This window comes from Globicephala melas, chromosome 16 (genome assembly GCF_963455315.2).
Source record: "Globicephala melas chromosome 16, mGloMel1.2, whole genome shotgun sequence".
Taxonomy (NCBI): Eukaryota; Metazoa; Chordata; class Mammalia; order Artiodactyla; family Delphinidae; genus Globicephala; species Globicephala melas.
The window spans coordinates 55,096,193-55,114,346 of NC_083329.1; the positions used below are offsets into that span (position 1 = coordinate 55,096,193).

The 18,154-nt window shown below is 55.6% G+C and overlaps 1 protein-coding gene across 2 annotated transcripts in view; it reads left to right on the forward strand.

Moving 5' to 3' along the window:
* DLG5 (discs large MAGUK scaffold protein 5) overlaps positions 1–18,154 on the forward strand; it is a 120,792-nt gene that overhangs the window by 91,755 nt on the left and 10,883 nt on the right. The window contains exons 13-28 of one of the 2 annotated variants that reach the window (XM_060285987.1): positions 211–314; positions 1,967–2,059; positions 3,431–4,450; positions 5,258–5,381; positions 5,706–5,850; positions 7,152–7,264; positions 7,905–7,994; positions 8,245–8,395; positions 10,617–10,694; positions 11,331–11,493; positions 11,612–11,745; positions 12,438–12,584; positions 13,982–14,165; positions 14,755–14,903; positions 15,807–15,977; positions 16,886–17,082. In XM_060285987.1, the coding sequence (XP_060141970.1) occupies positions 211–314; positions 1,967–2,059; positions 3,431–4,450; positions 5,258–5,381; positions 5,706–5,850; positions 7,152–7,264; positions 7,905–7,994; positions 8,245–8,395; positions 10,617–10,694; positions 11,331–11,493; positions 11,612–11,745; positions 12,438–12,584; positions 13,982–14,165; positions 14,755–14,903; positions 15,807–15,977; positions 16,886–17,082 (3,063 nt within the window). The remainder of the gene's footprint in view (positions 1–210; positions 315–1,966; positions 2,060–3,430; positions 4,451–5,257; positions 5,382–5,705; positions 5,851–7,151; positions 7,265–7,904; positions 7,995–8,244; positions 8,396–10,616; positions 10,695–11,330; positions 11,494–11,611; positions 11,746–12,437; positions 12,585–13,981; positions 14,166–14,754; positions 14,904–15,806; positions 15,978–16,885; positions 17,083–18,154) is intronic. The other variant, XM_030862710.2, reaches the window with a different exon arrangement.

Here is an 18,154-nt window from a genome sequence, read left to right on the forward strand (position 1 = left end):
GGGTCCTGGGTCTTGCTTGTCTCTGATTGTTTGATTCGCCAGACCAGACCTGACCCGGTCCCTGGGTGGTGTGACCTGGGCGGGGTGCTGGGATGGACAGGTTGCAGTCTGCCAACATCCTTTTTAAAAGTTTATCTCGTAAAGACAAGATGAGACAACCAGAGGGCCATGCAACCGGGCAGGGGTTAACCGGGGACCTCTGGTTTGCAGACAGCGGCATCAGCCTGGAGAATGGAGTGTATGCTGCCGCCGTGGTGCCTGGAAGCCCGGCTGCCAAAGAGGGGTCCCTCGCCGTGGGAGACAGGATTGTGGCTGTAAGTCTCAGGGAACCCTTCCTCTGGTTCTAGACTCCCCATCTCCCAGTTCCCATCCTAAGGGCAACTACTTTTAACAGTTCATTGTGTTTTCTCCCCCAAACGTTCAAAACTTATATCTCCCACTTTTTTTTTCTTTTTTAAACTTAGATGTGATCATAGTATACTGTGCTGCTGCTAACCTTGCTTTCTGTTTTTAACAGCGTGCCTTGAGATTCTTCCAGATTCACATCTTTAGATCTGTCTCAGTCATTTCAGTAACTGCATGTTCCTTAGTGGCCTTTGGGCCGGTCTCCTGATGGACAGTCAGGACTTTTTTTGCCATTGTAATAGTGCTTCATGGCCACTGCTGTGTCCCGCCATGGGATAGAGTCCCGGGTGGGGGAATTGCTGGATCAGAGGGCATAAGCATTCAACACGTGATGTGATGTCCCTCCTTGTGCTTCAGAGAAGTCCCACCTGCTGTGTTTGGGGGAGCTCATTACTTCACATCTTTGCCAGTGTTTTTCAGATTTGGGGGCGAGCTGCAGTTTGAAAGCAATATGGCCAATACGAAAAACTCTTAAGATATGGGGAAGTTATAAAGAAAAACAAAACCAACCAAATTAATCTACCACCCCAAGATAATCACTCTGAATATATATATATTTTTAACTTTCAATTTTGAAATAATTATAGAAATAATTATAATTCAGTTATAATGTTAAACAATATTAAAAAGTGAAGTGGCAAAGATAGTACAGAAAGGTCCTACGTACCCATCATCCAGTTAACATCTAATGGTTACATCTTACGTAACTATGAAATCTGTTATCACATTTTAGGATAAAAAACAGGGCTGTCCACCACCACAAAGATCTCCCTCGTGTCACCCCTGTCTGTTGACCCCCGCAGTCCTAAGCATGCCCCCTCCCTGCCGTCATAAGCCCTGGCAGCTACTTTGTTCCCCAGCTCTGTAATTCTGTCGTTTGGAGGATATTGTATGAGTAGAGTCTAGTACTTGCCCGTTTGAGATGGCCTTTTCCACCTGGCTTCGTGCTGTGAGCTCCATCACGTGGTTGGATGTGCTGATGCTGTGGTCCTTCTCGAAGCCGGGTAGGACTCCATGGTATGGGTGCACCCCAGCCTCACCGTTCACCTATTGCACATACACTTTTAAAAAGCACTGGAACGTGTCTGAGAGGGGTGCGGACAGAGACTCAGGCGTGAGGGGCTGTAGGAGTCTTTGCGATGATACTTCATGTCACGTGGGTCCAGCCTCCCACATCATGATCTTGTTTTCAGTCTCCTCGCGCCCCTGGGGGGGCGTCCGTGTCTGTTTTCCTTTTTGCTCTTGAAGGAGTTCTGAGCCGTGGTCCAGCATCACGCAGCAGGAAGCGGCGGGTCCGGGATGTCCCTCTGGGACCCGTGGTGTTCTGGTCCCAGTCAGTCAAAGTCACTTCCCCAGAGTGCTTTCAAGGCTGTGTGTTTCATTTGCCTCAGAAGCCCCATAACTGGACTTTGAGGGCCTTAACTGGGGAGGGGCTTTCTCTCCTTTGCCAGCTCCAGACGGGGGCACCTTACAGAACAAGGCCCACTGTCCAGCGTGGGTCAGCAGCTAGGCAGAACCCCTATCCTGGTGGTGGGCCTGACGGGCTCTCTGTTGGCCCTAGATCAATGGCATTGCACTGGACAACAAGTCTCTGAATGAGTGTGAATCTCTGCTGCGGAGCTGCCAGGACTCCCTGACCCTCTCCCTCCTGAAGGTAAGGGCCCCCGCCCTTCACTGGCTCTGCTCTCGCCCTCTTTGGGGCAGGCAGAACCCCAGCTCCTTGTACGCAAGCCACTTCTCCACATCACTGGGATCCTTGGAAAAAAGGTCTTGATTTATAAGTGCAAGGTATGCGTGAACCCTGACTGGATCCTGGTTTCAAAACCAAAACCGAAACCAAAAACCCAGAAACAAAAAAACCTAGCTATGAAGGACATTTTGGAGGTGGGGGGTACATTTGGATCTGGACTGGATAATGAGATGATCTTAGGGAATTGTTACTTTTCCTGGGTATAATGATGGTATTGGGGTCATACAGGAGAATGGCCTTATTTGGGAGAAGTGTGTGCTAAAGCTGTTCGGGTGAAATGTCATATTTGTAACTTATTTTCGAATGATCTGCAGTATAAGTAGATACAGACAATTGGGCAAAATATTGTTGAATCTAAATGGGTTTAAGGGCGTTTATTGTACTTCTTATCAGCTTTTCTAAGAAGGTTGGAAAAAGGCTCATCTACTTCATTAAGAGATATTTTAAAAAATTATTTTAAAATTAATAGCCTTTTTGGGGAACAGATTTAGGTTTACAGAAAAGTTGAGTTAGTACAGAGAGTTCTCATATCTTCCGCTCTGTGATATCGATGAGCCAATATTAATACATTAGTATTAACTAAAGTCTGTAGTTAACGTGAGGATCCACTCTTGGGGTTGTACATTCTACGGGTTTAGACAAATGTATAATGACACGTATCCGCCGTTACAGTATCCTGCAGAGTGATTTCAGTGCCCTGAAGAGCCTCTGGGCTTCACCTGTTCATCCCTTCCTCCCCCTCAACCCCCGGCAAACGCTGATCTTTTGACTATCTCTGTAGTTTTGCCTTTTCCAGAACGTCATATAGCTGGACTCACATAGCATGCAGCCTTTTCAGATTGGCTTCTTTCACTTAGTCCTGTGCATTTAAGGTTCCTGCATGTCTTTTCATGGCTTGATAGGTTGTTTCTTTTTATCACTGAATAATATTCCATTGTCTAGGTGTACTGTAAGATGCCTTTAATAGTGAATTTTTTATATTTACATTTAATAATTTTAAAAAATAGGCAGGACACAGTGCAGGTGATTTCAGAAAATGCTCAAAGTCAAGGGAACTTTGTGTCTTTCCTGTGGGTTCCCAGTGGCCTGGCTGTGAGCAAGCGTCACCTGTTGGCGAGGTGTACATGCCTGCACGTCTGTCCATCTGTCCAACTTTGGGGTGTGTGTGGCCCATTCCTGACCATCGCTCTACCTCCAGGGGTGGTTTTTGGTGGCAGCTCCAGGTCGTGCGGTCTCACCGGCTCTCTTCCTCCCTCCTCTGCAACCCCTACTTAGGTGTTCCCTCAGAGCGCGTCGTGGAGCGGCCAGAACATCTTTGAAAACATCAAGGACTCTGATAAGATGCTGAGCTTCCGAGCCCACGGCCCGGAGGTCCAGGCTCAGAATAAACGGAATTTGATGCAGCACAACAACTCCACGCAGACGGACATCTTCTACGCCGACAGGCTGGAGGACAGGAAGGAGTCTGGCCCCCCAGGAGGCAGCAGCTCCTTCCTGCACAAGCCATTCCCCGGGGGAACCTTCCCCGGCTCCCCCCAGGCCTGTCCCAGCGCCTCCGAGCGTAGCCTGAGCCCCTTCCGCTCGGACGCCTCAGGGGAGCGTGGCTCTGGGCCGGTGGACGTGCGTAGCCGGCGGCCACTGCTGCCCTTCGAGACTGAGGTGGGCCCCTGTGGGGAGGCAGAGGCCCGCCTGGACAAGGCAGAGCCCGAGAATGCCAACAGCGGCGGGACCTGGCCCAAGGCTGTGCTCAGCTCCGCGGCAGGACCCGAGAAGCTCTCCGTTTACAAGAAGCCAAAGCAAAGAAAGTCTATCTTTGACCCAAACACTTTCAAACGCCCCCAGACGCCCCCCAAAATAGACTACCTGCTCCCAGGCCCTGGGCCTGCTTACTCCCCCCTGCCCTCCAAGAGGGTGGGACCTCTGACGCCCCCAAAACCTCCCAGGAGGGGTGACTCTATTAAGTTCCAGCACAAACTGGAAACCAGTTCTGAGTCAGAGGCCACTCTAGTGGGCAGCTCCCCATCCACCAGCCCCCCGAGCGCCCTGCCCCCCGACATGGACCCCGGGGAGCCCATGCACGCCTCGCCCCCTCGCAAGGCCAGGGTCCGCATTGCTTCCAGCTACTACCCTGAAGGGGACGGGGACTCCTCCTACCTGCCGGCCAAGAAGTCCTGTGACGAGGACCTCACCTCCCAGAAGATGGACGAGCTGGGGCAGAAGCGCCGCCGGCCAAAGTCTGCTCCCAGCTTTCGGCCCAAGCTCGCTCCAGTAGTGATCTCTGCTCAGTTCCTGGAGGTAGAGCTCAGCCCTGGAGTGGGTCAGGGGGAGGTGGAGGTGGGGCGGGCCACACAGGGACCTGCGCCCGCCCGCACTGGCATCCCCCAGCTCAGGCTTAGCCCTGGCTCCTTTGCCTCTGCTCTCAGCACCTGCCCGGGAGAAGGGGAGGGGATGGCAGGTGAGTGCCCGCAGGAAGCAGTCTCCCTTTAGGAGATTAGAAAGCAGCGTGATAGCGGTAATACGACACCAAGAGGGCAACGCTTCCTTGGGTCTGGGGTTTGATTTGCTTATTGAGCAAGAAGCTTTTGAACTTGTATTGCAATAAACCCAAGTGGCAAGGACCCACCTCAAAGGATTTAGGGAGTCAAGATAGCACGTGTGAATCTGTTAGCCGGCAGCAGGACAGGCTGGCTTGTTTTTGTGGGTGCTGTGGTCATTTCCAGAAGGGAGAGATTGCTGTGAGCAGAACAAATCCCTGCTACTTTCAGCAGACACGGAGCTTCACACGGCTGGGCAGGTTGTGTGGAGTTGCTGCATACGTGTGCCCGATGCACCCATGTGTTCCACCCTCTCTACACACAAAAGCTGTTTATTCGAAAGAACAGATTCTTGCTGTGTGGTTTTCTTCCAAAGTATTTTTGAAGGAAGTTCTTCTCTTCCAGATGTGTAAGGCAACGTGAATGAATAAACGAGTTAACGATCTCTCCCAAATGTCACGTCATGTGTCTGAGTGGGAGAAGCTAGGGCGTAAGGGATAGAAATCGCTTGCAAATGCCTGTGTGTTTCCCTGTTTCCAGCCACTGCCTCTTGCCTTTGGTTCTGCAGGAGCAGAAGAGCGTCCCGGCCAGTGGAGAGCTCTCCCCAGATCTCCAGGAGTGGTCCCCTTACTCGCCAGGGCATTCCAGCCGGCACAGCAACCCCCCCTTCTACCCCAGCAGGGCGTCTGTGGGTGAGCTGGCAGGGCAGGGCCGGGGAGGAGGGTCGATGCGGGCTCCCAGGGCCGCCCAGTCCCAGGGAGAGTGGAGACTGTCATTGCAGGGAGCTGCTGTGTGTCCTCAAAGATCTAGCCACTACTGACCTGTCTGGAGTGTTCAGTCTTCTATCAGTGACATTTTTTAGCTTTTCAGAGTGCTTTCTCCCCATAGCAACCTGGGAAATGGGAAGCACTGAAGAGGGTTCTCCTGCCTTACAGGTGGAGCAGGGCCAGAAGCTTGCATAGATCTGGGGCTGGCTGGATGCTTTGGGGCCACTGTCTCACCCTGCCCATTTGCAGGCACTGTTCCCCGCAGTATGACCCCGAGCACCACTGTGAGCTCCGTCCTGAGGAACCCCATCTACACCGTGCGCAGCCACAGGGTCGGCCCTTGCAGCTCTCCGCCTGTCCCCAGAGAGGCTGGCCCCCAGGGTTTGCATCCCAGGTATGTGAAGCCACCTGTGCTTCCCTGTACCCCAGCCATCCAAGCCCACCTGGGCATAAGGCCACTGTGTATAGAGGGGTTCCCTTGCCTAGCTGGGAAGAGGCCGGGTAGAGCAGCGCTGGGGCCCCGGGGAAAGGAAACTTTAAGGTCGCTCTCTTTATTTACCAGCGTGGAGCTTGAAAAGGTATTTGTAGGACGATGGTAGAGAAGGCAGCTGATAGCTGAGCGCTCACATGCCAGGTACTGTCCTCAGACCTTTATAAGCGTCATCTCACTTGGTCACCAGAGCCACCCTACTATTACTGTCTCTGGTTGATAGATGAGGAACTGAGCCTTAAGAAAATGAATGGATTGGCTCAAGGTCACTCATTCATTCGATTATTTGACAGGTTTTAATAGAGCACAGACTACATGCCGTGGACTGCTATAGTTCTAGAGGGCTACAGTGAAAAATTAAGTAGACAGACTTCATCTCCTGTGGCATTTGTGTTCAAGTGGCCGGGGCCGAGGTGGGGAGTGGGGAACGACCAAAAAAGAGAACAGAGTGATACCAGATGGTGCTGAATGGCCCTAAAGACCCTAAAGTGTTGACAAGCTAGGCTGTGACTTGGAAGAGGGTGGCAAGTTATATTGGGCGGTGGAGAGGGCCCCGTGCAGGGGGATGCTGCCGTGACTAGAAGGCTGAGAAGAGGCCAGTTGTACGACTTGGGGAGGAGCCTCCAGGAAGGAGGGCTGTAGGTGCTGCAGCCCGGGCATCTGAGAATGGTGCAGTGGGCTCCAGGGAGAGAGTAGGGGAGCTTGGCAAAGAGACGGTGAGTCAGGAGGAAGGCCCACGTCATAGGGCACAAACCCAGAGTTTGGGTTTTATTTTGAGTACAGTGAAGACCCCTGGAAGGCCCTAAGCAGGCAAGAGATGTAGTCTCACAGCTAGAAGAGGTCATCGTCGGGCCTGAATGCGGGCCAGCCCGACGTGGGCAACGCGGGCTCCCCGCCCTCAGCTCTCCCGTTTCCAGGGACGGGCTCCTCTAGGGAGAGCCTCGGTGCCGTCCTGCCCCTCCGTGCCCGCCCAGGAGGCAGAGCCTCTGTGCGTCCCTGCAGAAAGCCCTCTGTCCCAGTGAGCTTGGTCCTGGCCTGGCGCTTGCAGAGCCCTCTGAGCGTGGCTGCAGGCAGTCGCCGTCCTCGGCCGACTGGGAGCCGCTTCTGGGCCTCCCTGAGCTGGCAGAGGGCCTCAGGGTGGCCAGCCACTTGTTATCCTGACCTGGTCCTTCTCCCGAGCCCCTCACTTGTCTGCTTTTCGACAGTGTCCAGCACCAGGGCCGCCTGAGCCTGGATCTGAGCCCCAGGGCCTGCAGCGACTGCTCTGAGATGAGAGCCTCCCACGGGTGCAACTCCCTGCCCTCCAGCGCCCGCCTCGGTAACTGAGCCACTGGCGCCTTCTCGCCAGAGCAGGCAGCAGTCTTTCTTCATCTCTACCCGCATCCTCGTGCCCAGACCTCCTGGCGGCCCACACACACAGCCCCTCTCCCGAGGCCGGCTCCACGCTGCAGCCAGAGCCCTTTCCTGTGGCCTTCCTGCAGCTTCCCACGGTGGCCGTATAGTTGTTCTGGTGACCCCTGGCCCAGGAGCCTTGCTCCCTGACCCTGAGGTCATTCTGGGGGATGTCATGTTGCCGATCACTTACGGAAAACGCACCCCAGAGTCGAGGCTAGCAGTTGTCTCAAAGAGACTCTGGTGGAGCTGCTTCCGGCGTTGTGGACACAAGGCCGGCAGTCGCGCCTGTCGCGTGGGGTGCTGTCTCTGTTCGGGGCTGGAAGCGAGACTTGTGGGATGCTGTTCTGAAGCAGCCTAGCCCTGCACGGTTTATTCACGTACTGGGGCTAGGCCTCTGCTTTCCCTGACTGTTCCACGTTGAGACCCCCTTGGGGATAAATGGCAGGGCCCACTTTCATTCTGTCATAACCGTGTATGTTTCCTGACTGCTAGGATGGTGGTGAGGGAGTGAGGGGTGCTGTTTAATTGCAGGCCTAAAGTTTTGTCCCCTTGTGGAACCACAGGGTCTTCGAGCAACTTGCAGTTTAAGGCAGAACGCATTAAAATCCCATCAACGCCAAGATATCCGCGGTCTGTCATGGGCTCTGACAGAGGTGAGAACTTCTCAGTGGCCCTTCCCCGTGCTGACACCCTCCGTCCTCAGGGTGGGGTGTCTGGGCACCGCTCACAGTTCACTCCCGGTCTCAGCCATCAGTTATGCTGGCAGGGCCAGGACCCGGGCCCTGGCGGGAGATGCAGGGGGGAGTGTGAGGCACGAGGCACAAGGCACCCGCACGCATGGCCGTGCGTCCGGGCTGCGGGAGCGGAGGTGCAGGCCCGGCCCTCACCCACCCCTCTCGGCAGGCTCGCTGTCCCACTCGGAGTGCAGCACTCCCCCGCAGTCTCCTCTGAATGTCGAAGGCCTGTCCTCCTGTAGCCCATCCCAGACCTCAGCCGCCACATTGCCCAGGATTGCCATCAACCCCGCGGCCCTCGGGGAGCGCAGAAAGGACAGGTGAGTGGGCACAGGGGAGGATGGCGCGCTGCTGTAGCGGGCCAGCGCTCGGCCGCGCCCTCGGCCCCGGGCGTGGTGCGGTTTGGGGAGTTCCGACAGAGTTGACCTCCGGCGAGGCTGCAGGCGTTTGGGTCGCCTAGCATCCCCTGGTGTCTTGCTCCAGGACGTCACGAGGAAGTCCTGTGGACACGTGATGCAGGAGGAGGGGCGCACGTGGATGGCCAGTTGGAGGAGCAGGGTGAGCTCCTTCCACTGAGTGCCCACGGGAGGAGGGGGGCTCCAGCACGTGATGCTGGGGACGACCTGACAGTGACCGTGATGGAGTGATGCCGTTCACTGCTCCCCAGGCCCTTGCTTAAGCACGTTCCACGTAATAAGTCGTGAAGTCCTCACATAACCCTGTGATCAGCGGCATCGTCATCGGCCCCATTTTAAAGATGAGGAAACTGAGGCCAGAAAGTTGGAGTGGTCTGTCTGTGGTCACATGGTTAGTGACTGGCCTATACTAATTAGAATCAGGACTCTTTTTTTTTTGAACTTTTGACTGTACCACGCAACATGCGGGATCTTAGTTCCCCAACCAGGAATCAAACCCCTGCCCCCTGCAGTGGAAGAGTGGAGTCTTAACCACTGGACCACCAGGGAAGTCCCAGGACTCCTTCTTACCCTTTTCTTTTTGGCCCCAGAACACAGCTGTATCGCTTGCTCCCTCCCCCCGCCCCCCAAGCTTTTTATTGTGAGATAAAATACACATAGGAAGAGAGTGTGTGAAGCATACATGTACAGCTTAGCCATTTATTGGTTCATTTTGAAATGCAGGCCGATCTCAGCTGTCAGTCCAGACGTGCCTCCTCTCAGGGCTGGTCCCTTCCTGCACAAGCTCTGCACGTTCCTCATCCACCTCTGGTGTTCTTCAGAGTGGGATTTACCAGATCGTATCTATCTATTTAAAGGGTTCTGTCTAGATCCTAGTGGGAGATTGGATTAAACTTGAACTTACCTGTATCTAGTCACTTAGGATCTAGGACTAGACCTACTCTCCTCCACTTACATCCAGAAAGCTGAGGACCCTTGTAGCTGCAAGCCATGGGAGAGACGCTGCTGGGTGGGCCCATAGTTAAGAAAATCTCATTTACGATCTGAACCTGTAAGACAGCATACCTGGCAAGTGTAAACTGGAGAACAGAGCGTACCCATAACCGCCAAGGCGCCTGGGCCCCCAGGGGAGTCAGCACAGTTCGCGTGGACGTGTTCATGATGGCCTCACCTGCATCGTGCAGACAGGAGCACAAACCGGCCCTGGGGGTGTGAGGTTTTACCGAACCCCCAGCTCAGGTCACTGAGAGAACAAGACTTTCCCCCCACTGAAGGGGGCTCCTTAGAAGCAGAAGGGGCCTTATCACATGCGGTTCAGACATCCCCTTAGCTTTCTCCGCGGTGCACAGAGAACCGGTGTGTGTGTGTGAGCGAGTGTGTGCGTCAGTGTCGGTGATTCCTGCCTTCACAGCGCTTAGGTGACATAAATTTTAACGTGTGTGACCTGACTGAAGAATGGGTTACTTACTAAAAATAGTCCCTCTTTTGCTCAGTCTCAAGTTAACTATCGTTATAGAAAACTGGGAAACTAGAAAAGTAGAAAGGAAAAAAGTCACATAATCTCATCAACCCGAGATTCAGTTGCTGTTACTTCACCTTCTGAGGTGTGTGTGTATGTATATATACAGTTTAAATACATGCTTTATTTATGTTGTTTTACATACATAAACTTCCTCCTTAATGTTATGTTTTAAGCTGTTTGTAGTGTTAAGTATACTTTATGAACTTCTTTTACAAAGCAGCCTTATTGTTCTGACAAAACTCTTGTGCATATTATAAAAATTTTAAATCATTCGGGGGATTAAAAAGTAAGGATTCCCTCCCAAAGGGCCCCCCTCTGCCTGCCTGCCCTTCAGCACGTGGACCACCCCCCCACCCCCCCACCCCTCCCTGACATGTGCTCTGGAGGAGGGAGCCCTCGGGGGTGGCGCTCTGCTTGTCCCCTCCCCTGGCCTTTGGCTGCAGTCTTGTCCTGAGGAGGAGCTCGGGCAGCATGCAGCGGGGGTCCTGGCGGCTCGGGGTCACTTAACTGTCTGTCTGTCTGTCTGTCACGTTCCAGGCGTCTGTGGTTGTCTTCCTCCTCCGATCACCCCCGCTCTGCTTTCTAACCTTTTGCACCTTCCAGATGCCTCCACCACCACAGATCCCTCCTGAGACTGCCTGTGGCTGCCAGGCCCAGGTCCTCCTCCCTGAGGAGCGTGAGGTTGGCCCGACAGGAGGTCCCCACCCCAGCCCCCCCTGCGCCCCTTATCCCCCGCGGTGCGGTGGGCGGCTCCCCGGGGCCAGTGGGTGCATGGTGCCGCCTTGCTCCCAGCCTCCCCGCTCCCTTTTTAGTGCCTCCGGTTTGCAGCAGCTTAATCTCATGATCATTTTGCATCCTCCTGTGTCCTGGTAAATATAAAAACTGATATTTAATGTTGCCCCTTCTTGGGTGAATATCACCCCAGAAAGCAGTCCTTTTGCCCCAAGGGCGTCTTGAGACCCCATTGGAGGTTTGTACGTTGCACATTGTGAGGCCACTCCTCTCCTGTTAGGGAAACCTGCGTGCCTTTTCCCCACGCATATCAGTGTTTATAGTTCACACAGACCCTTCTTGGTGTCTTTGGGACTGGGTGCTTCTGTGTCCATCCGCGGGTGGGGGGTCGTGTCTGTATTGCATGGGGTTGTGTATCACCGTCGTACAAAGGTGGACTTCATCGTGTTCCCATCCAGCTGTGTCATCATAGGAGCGTCTGTGCCCCCTGGCCCTTTCTGCGTAGTGATTGCATGCCTGACCTCAGATCTTCCCCAGACCTTTCCTTTGAGCCTGAGTCCCCAAAACTGTTGGCTCTCTTCCAAGGCCCTACGTGGAGGAGCCACGCCATGTGAAGCTGCAGAAGGGCTCGGAGCCGCTGGGCATCTCCATCGTGAGCGGGGAGAAGGGCGGTGTCTACGTCTCCAAGGTGACCGGGGGGAGCATCGCTCACCAGGCCGGCCTTGAGTACGGGGACCAGTTACTTGAGGTGAGCGGGAGCTGCCGTCCTCTCCCTCCTCTCCTCTCCTCTCCTCCCTTCCTGAGTCCCCAGGCCCTCCTCCACGCCCTCCTCTGCCATCACTGAGCCCGCTCCTGGTGTCTCCTAGTTCAATGGCATAAACCTGCGGAGCGCCACGGAGCAGCAGGCCCGGCTCATCATCGGGCAGCAGTGCGACACCATCACCATCCTGGCCCAGTACAACCCACACATGCACCAGCTGAGCGGCCACTCCCGGTCCAGGTGAGGCCCTGGCCTCCTAGGGGGCATGGGGGCCGCAGGAAGAGAGACGGGTGCGGCAGGTGCGTGGCTCGCTGTGGGGAGACCTACGTGCCAGCTGCAAGTTCTGGGGATTCTGCTGCCATGAGAGAGGAGTTGACCAGCCCTGGGTTTTGGAGAAGGGACATATGGAGGGATGGTTTTCCCTCCTGAAATAGGGTGTGGAAACGGGTGGCTGGGTCCCGCGTGCAGCAGGAAGCCCCGGCATGGGTATGTGGAGCAGGCAGGAGCTGCGGCCCCGGGCGGATGCTCCCACAGAGTGGTCTGGCCCCACTCCACGAGCAGACACTGGACACCTGCCCCCGTCTGCCTCTGTGCTGTGGGTGGCAGGACAGGTGAGGAAAGGGTGAGACGTGCCCCTGCCATGCAGCGCCTGTGAAGGGAAGGGCTGAAATGCACATGCAGAGGAAAAGAGAACAGTGAATTCACGGGTCGCCAGGCTGACCCCTTTGCAGAGGATCCCCGAGTTGAGGACAGGCAGATCCTGCAGCTGGGTGACCGAGTCCAGGCTCCTGAGGCGCCTGCTCTCCTCAGGGTTCGGGTCACAGAGCTGCGTGACCTGGTCCTTGTTCACGTCCCAGACCTGGTCGCCACCAGAGATGGGGTGGCTCCGGCCGGCTGCATGCTACTCCTCACTCTTCCTGTCCTGTCCCCAGCTCCCACCTGGACCCTGTCAGTCCCCACTCCACTCTCCAGGGCAGCAGTGCCACCACCCCGGAGCATCCCTCTGTCATTGACCCACTGATGGAGCAGGACGAGGGCCCTGGCACACCCCCGGCCAAGCAGAGCACCCCCGGCTCCAGGTCAGCAGATGCATGCCACAAGCCTTCCATCCGTGCACTTGGCTGAGCGGGGTGGGTCCGGGGGGCCATTGTTGGGGCCCAAGCACATCCTCTGGGGGACGTGGGTCCCAGCGCCGCCCTGCGCTGCAGACGGCACACCGGCTTGTCAGAATTTGGGGTGGGGAGCACGCCAGTCCTTTTTTCCTCCCTCCGTCCTGCCCTCTCTCCCTTTTTTTCTCTTCGTTTTCTCACTTGACTTATTCTTAGTTCTGCCTTTTTTCTTTCTCTCCTCCTTTTCTCACTCACTTGTTTTCTGGTTCTGTCCTTAGACAGAATCCCACGGTCATCCCCCAGCCAGGCCCCGGGCTCTGGCCATCAACAGCGGTGTTGCCCCCAAGGAGCTCTAGGTTTGAGGGTGGCAGACCAGTGTCCAGGCATGTGCAGCACGGCCGGAGTGCTGGGAGGGGCGCCAGGGGCCGCAATGGAACAGTCATGAGGAGCATGGCAGGGCAGTGACAGCTAAGTCACAGCTCATCACGGGATGAGCAGGGGTTAGCCGTGCAAAGGGCGGGCGTGAAGAGATGTCCGGAGGAGGGAGCGGCATTAGTGTGGGCAGGAGCTGGCGGGGAGGTGGGGGAGGGTCACACAGGCTGGGTCCTGAGGCAGTCACTCTTCAGTCTTGGACAGAGCCCTTTCTCGGGTTCGACTTTAATGAACTGTTCACAGAAGTTTGAGGCTGGAAGCTGGGACATCTTCAGGGCTTTCCTACTTGTGACCGTTCACTGTGCCCATTATGGCTACACTTACCTGCAGCAAAATTTTCGTCACCAGCTGGCTCCCCCGCTGAGGTCCTGCTCATTCGGTTCTGTTGCTGTCCCGTCTCCTTCACTCAGTTTGTTTGCCAGCCTTTCAGTGTCCCTGTGCTGTGAGTTCCTTGAGGCAAGGGGCCCTGCTTCTTGGTTTAGTGCCATCTGGGCCATAGAAGCTGCTCAGTAAACATTTGCTGGATGAGTTGTGCCCTGGCTGGTGAGCCTGGCTCTGCAGTTCTCTGCAGAAGAATAGAGTTAGGAAAACAAGTGCAGTCCAGGTGGGCAAGACATAGCCCATGGTGTGTGATGGACAGCTGGGCTGGAAAGCAGGGGTGTTGATGTCCACTCTGTTCCCAAGTGGCTTTGTGACCCGGGGTCACGTGTTCACCTCTACCAAACCTCAGCATCCTGCCTACAAACCGGGTCACTAGAACTAGAGGCTGTGTCGGCCCGCCTCCCGGCTCCTGTGGTTCTGAGAGCTCGTGAGACCGTGGCGGGGTTGGGGGGGGGGCAGCAGAAAACGGTTAGGGCGTCACCACTGTTTCATCTTTCTCATGTCTTCCTCCCTCCCTGTGCACAATTGAAGAGCTTCATTTTCCTCCCCATAAGGATGGTGGGAGATGCCACCAAGAAGACCCCAGAACCACGAGTTGTTTTCATCAAGAAGTCCCAGCTGGAGCTTGGCGTGCACTTATGTGGTGGGAACCTGCATGGGGTGTTCGTGGCCGAGGTGGAGGACGACAGTCCTGCCAAGGGCCCCGACGGCCTAGTGCCTGGGGACCTCGTCCTTGAGGTGAGTTCTGCGCCCTCTGAGCAGCAGCCGGGCTGCTCTCCGCCCGCACGTCGGGCTTGCCGCCGTCTCAGTTGGCACAGGAGGTGGAGGAGCACAGCCTCTGCTGGCGACCGCTGTGTGTGGGTGTTGGATGCTGCCCAGACCCCTACTGGGTAGATCATGGGGAAGCGGGCAGGGGGGCCCCGGCTTGGGCACTGGTGTCCGAAGGGGAGATGCTCTTCTGTTGTCAGTGGGAGGACTCAGGACTGGTCTGATGGCGAGGGCCATCTCCCGCTCATTGGGTCTCCTGTTGGGTGGGGGAGGTGGGTCGTAGGTACTCAAAGATAGCAAGGAGCATAAGCAAGGTGAAGGGCTGTGTTTCCAATAAGCCTTACTTGCGAGGGGACTAGAACAGGGTTTCTCCTGGGAGCAGCTGTTGAGGGTAGAGCAGACACTCAACAGAGGACTCAGCCTTACCTGCGGAGGTGGGGCAGATGGATGCCCAGTGAACGGGATGCTGAGTCTCACCCTTACCCTACACCTGGCCTCTCGCGGGTGCCCAAGATGCCCAGCTTCTGCCCTCTGACCCCAGTCCTCCGTCTCTGGGTAGTACGGTAGTCTGGACGTGCGCAACAAGACAGTGGAGGAGGTCTATGTGGAGATGCTGAAGCCCAAGGACAGTGTCCGCCTGAAGGTGCAGTACCGCCCTGAGGAGTTCACCAAGGTCAAGGGCCTGCCTGGCGACAGCTTCTATATCAGGTACCAGTGGCCAGGGTTGCCGGGGACTTGGGGCTAGGGGAGGGGCTTTTGGTGAAGGCTGTTCCCTGTGAATGTCCCCATGTTTCTTGCCCCCAAAGGGTGGGGCCGTGAGCATTATTACTTGGGCCCCAAATTGGAAGCTCACGACGAGATGCTTATGACTTAGAAAAACCCTCGAAAGCTCCCAGGGCCAGATGGGCTCCCTCTTTAGGGTTTAGGGCCTGGTGGGGAAGTTTGAGACCACAGAGCCTCACTTTCCTGTGGGCTAGGCTCCTCTCCCGGTCTCCTCTGACCCAGGTCTGCAGATCCCTCTGCAGCGTGTGTGGGTGTCAAGGCATCCACGGTACCCCGAAGTACTATATGTAGTGTGTGTCTGAGGCAGGCTTCGGGCGTTTTCCGGGAGGTGCTCAGCTTTCTTCATGTCCCCTAAGATCTGAGGCCACACGAGAATGGAAAGCACTGATCGACCGTGTACCGTGAGGTGGGGTGGGGGTCCCTGTCTCTAGGGAACCCCTCCTCAGTTGAGGATGGCATGTTTCCCTTCCGGGAAGTTTCTAGTCTGTAGGAACCGTCAGCCTTGCCTCAGGGGAGGGACGCCAATGGGAAAGGCCCATCTGGAATGGAGATAATGGCCTTGGTCCTTGGCAAGAAGTCTTTTATGTGATGGGCATGAGGCAGCCCTTGTCTCCAGGGAGCCTGGTCTCAGGGGAGGAAAGGGCAGTCTCTGTCCTGTCATGTAGAGCCTGGGCTCCCCTCTTTGGGAACCACTGCTAGGCTGGGGCGAGGCTGGACCTGATCAGCCTCTGGGGTCTGGGGAAAGTTCAGAGCAGGAGAGCGGCTCTAGGAGAATGGCTGTAAAGGGCAGCCAGCGGCCTGACCTGCCCTCTCCACTGCCCGGTCCAGGGCCCTCTATGAGCGGCTGGCAGAGGTGGAGCATGAGCTGAGCTTTAAGAAAGATGACATCCTCTACGTGGATGACACCTTGCCCCAGGGCTCATTTGGGTCCTGGATGGCCTGGCAGCTGGATGAGAATGCCCAGAAGATCCAGCGCGGGCAGATCCCCAGCAAATACGTGTGAGTGTTCTCGAGTCTGGGCCTGGGGCTGGGGCGGGCGGCACCTGCGGGGATGCCCATGGGATGCGGGCTGGGGCTCATGGGGGTTTATACTGATGCTCGTATCAGCTTCTGGTCTGTACGTTTTGCCACGATTGCTTGTCCAAAAAGCAATTTTGGTCCTAGTGTAGGTCAGTGCTGTACTTAAGTCAGTGCTATACGGAAGCACAGGGGCAACTTAGGAGACAGCACTTTTTTGTTTTTAACAGGTTTGTTGAGACATGATTCACATACCATACAATTTACCCAGAGTGTACAGTTCACTGGCTTTTAGTATTTTCACAGATGTGCAACCATCACCGTAGTCGATTTGAGAACATTTTCGTCACCTCAGGAAGAAGACCCGTTAGCTGCCCCGCCTTGTCTTTCTGTCTGCCCTGCCCCCTCCTGTCAACCCTGAGCGACCACTGATCGTTCTGTCTCTGTAGACTTCCCTGTCTGGACTTTCACGTGAATGGAGTCATATAGCACGTGGTCTTTTGTGACTGGCTCCTTATCCTTGGCGTGATGTTTTTCAAGGTTTTTCCTGTGTTACAGTGTCTATCTGTGCTTCGTTCCTCTTGGTGGCAGGAGGCATAACTTGTAGCGGTCATGCGTGAAGGCTGTCTTAGCAGCTCCTTCTGACCCTCGTCTGACTCTAGGAGGTGGCCCTGTATTCTGAGAGCTTGCCCAGCACTGGTGTGTGTGTATCACCCTCACAGCAGTGGCACCATGGCGTCCTCAGTAGCGTGGGTGGTGAAGCGGCCAGGAAACCTGTAGAGAATGTGGGAGGAGCCTGGAGCCCCAGCTCTGGCTCTCCTCGCGGCTGGGCATGTGGGGAGGTGATGGTCCCTGGGCCCTCCGCAGCGCTGCTGTACTCTTGTCCACAGGATGGACCAAGAATTCTCCCGGAGGCTCAGCATGTCTGAAGTCAAGGATGACAACACCACCGCAAAGACGCTCTCGGCGGCTGCACGCAGGTCCTTCTTTCGAAGGAAACATAAGCATAAACGCAGCGGGTCCAAAGATGGGAGAGACCTCCTTGCCTTGGACACCTTTTCCAACGACTCCATTCCACTCTTTGAAGGCAAGTGGCTGGGCTGGCTTTCTCCAGCAGGCTCGCAGGATGAGGTGTGCTGTTGACCACAGGAGCCTCACCACAGTGACTTAAACAAGATAGAAGTTTGCTTTGCTTTCACACATAACTGATCCAGGGATGTGTGTCTGGGTTGGGATGGCGGTGCTACTGTCTTCAGAGTGTCTACCACCTGTAGGATGTGGCTTCCATCCTCAAGGTCTTCCCATGGTCATTGCAGCTTCTGCCATCACGTCCACGTTCAGGCAGCAGGGAGGAGGAAGGGGCACGGCAAAAGTGTGCCTCTTTAAACAGCTTACCTGGAAACCCCACCCTTGGTCTCCCACTTATTCCTCATTGGCCGCTCAGTCTGCGAGGGAGGCTGAGAAGGCAGGACTTTCACTGGTGACCTGCTGGCTTCAGTAATGCAGGTTCTGTTAGTAAGGAATAAAGGAAAGATGGGTATTGGGTGCGCAAAATGCAGTGTCTGCCCAGTGCATTGCTTCCAGTTTGTTTTGGGGTTATTACTGGCTGCTTGCTGGTGACCAAGGGCCACTGTGCAGATCTTTGGCCGTGTTTGGCCTTACTCCTGTGTGTGTCCATTCTTTTTTTCTTATTTTTTTGGCCGTGTTGGGTCTTCATTGCGGCGCACGGGCTTTCTCTAGTTGCAGCGCACGGACTTCTCACGGCGGTGGCTTCTCTTGTTGCGGAGCACAGGCTCTAGGCGTGTGGGCTTCAGTAGTTGTGGTGCGTGGGCTCAGTAGTTGTGGCTTACGGGCTCTTGAGCACAGGCTTGGTAGTTGTGGCGCACGGGCTTAGTTGCTCCGTGGCATGTGGGACCTTCCTGGTCCAGGGATCCGACCCGCGTCCCCTGCATTGGCAGGCAGATACTTAACCACGGCGCCACCAGGGAAGTCCCCTCCTGTGTCCATTCTTCCAAGATCCTCCCAGGGCCAGGTGCTGACCCAGTCCTGGAGTTGCGTATTAGGCAGCATCAGACATCCTTCGGCAGATTGCCCCGTGGAAGGGTTCATTTGTCCTGTGAAGCAGGAGCCTCCTGTGAATGCTGCTCCGAGGACCCCCG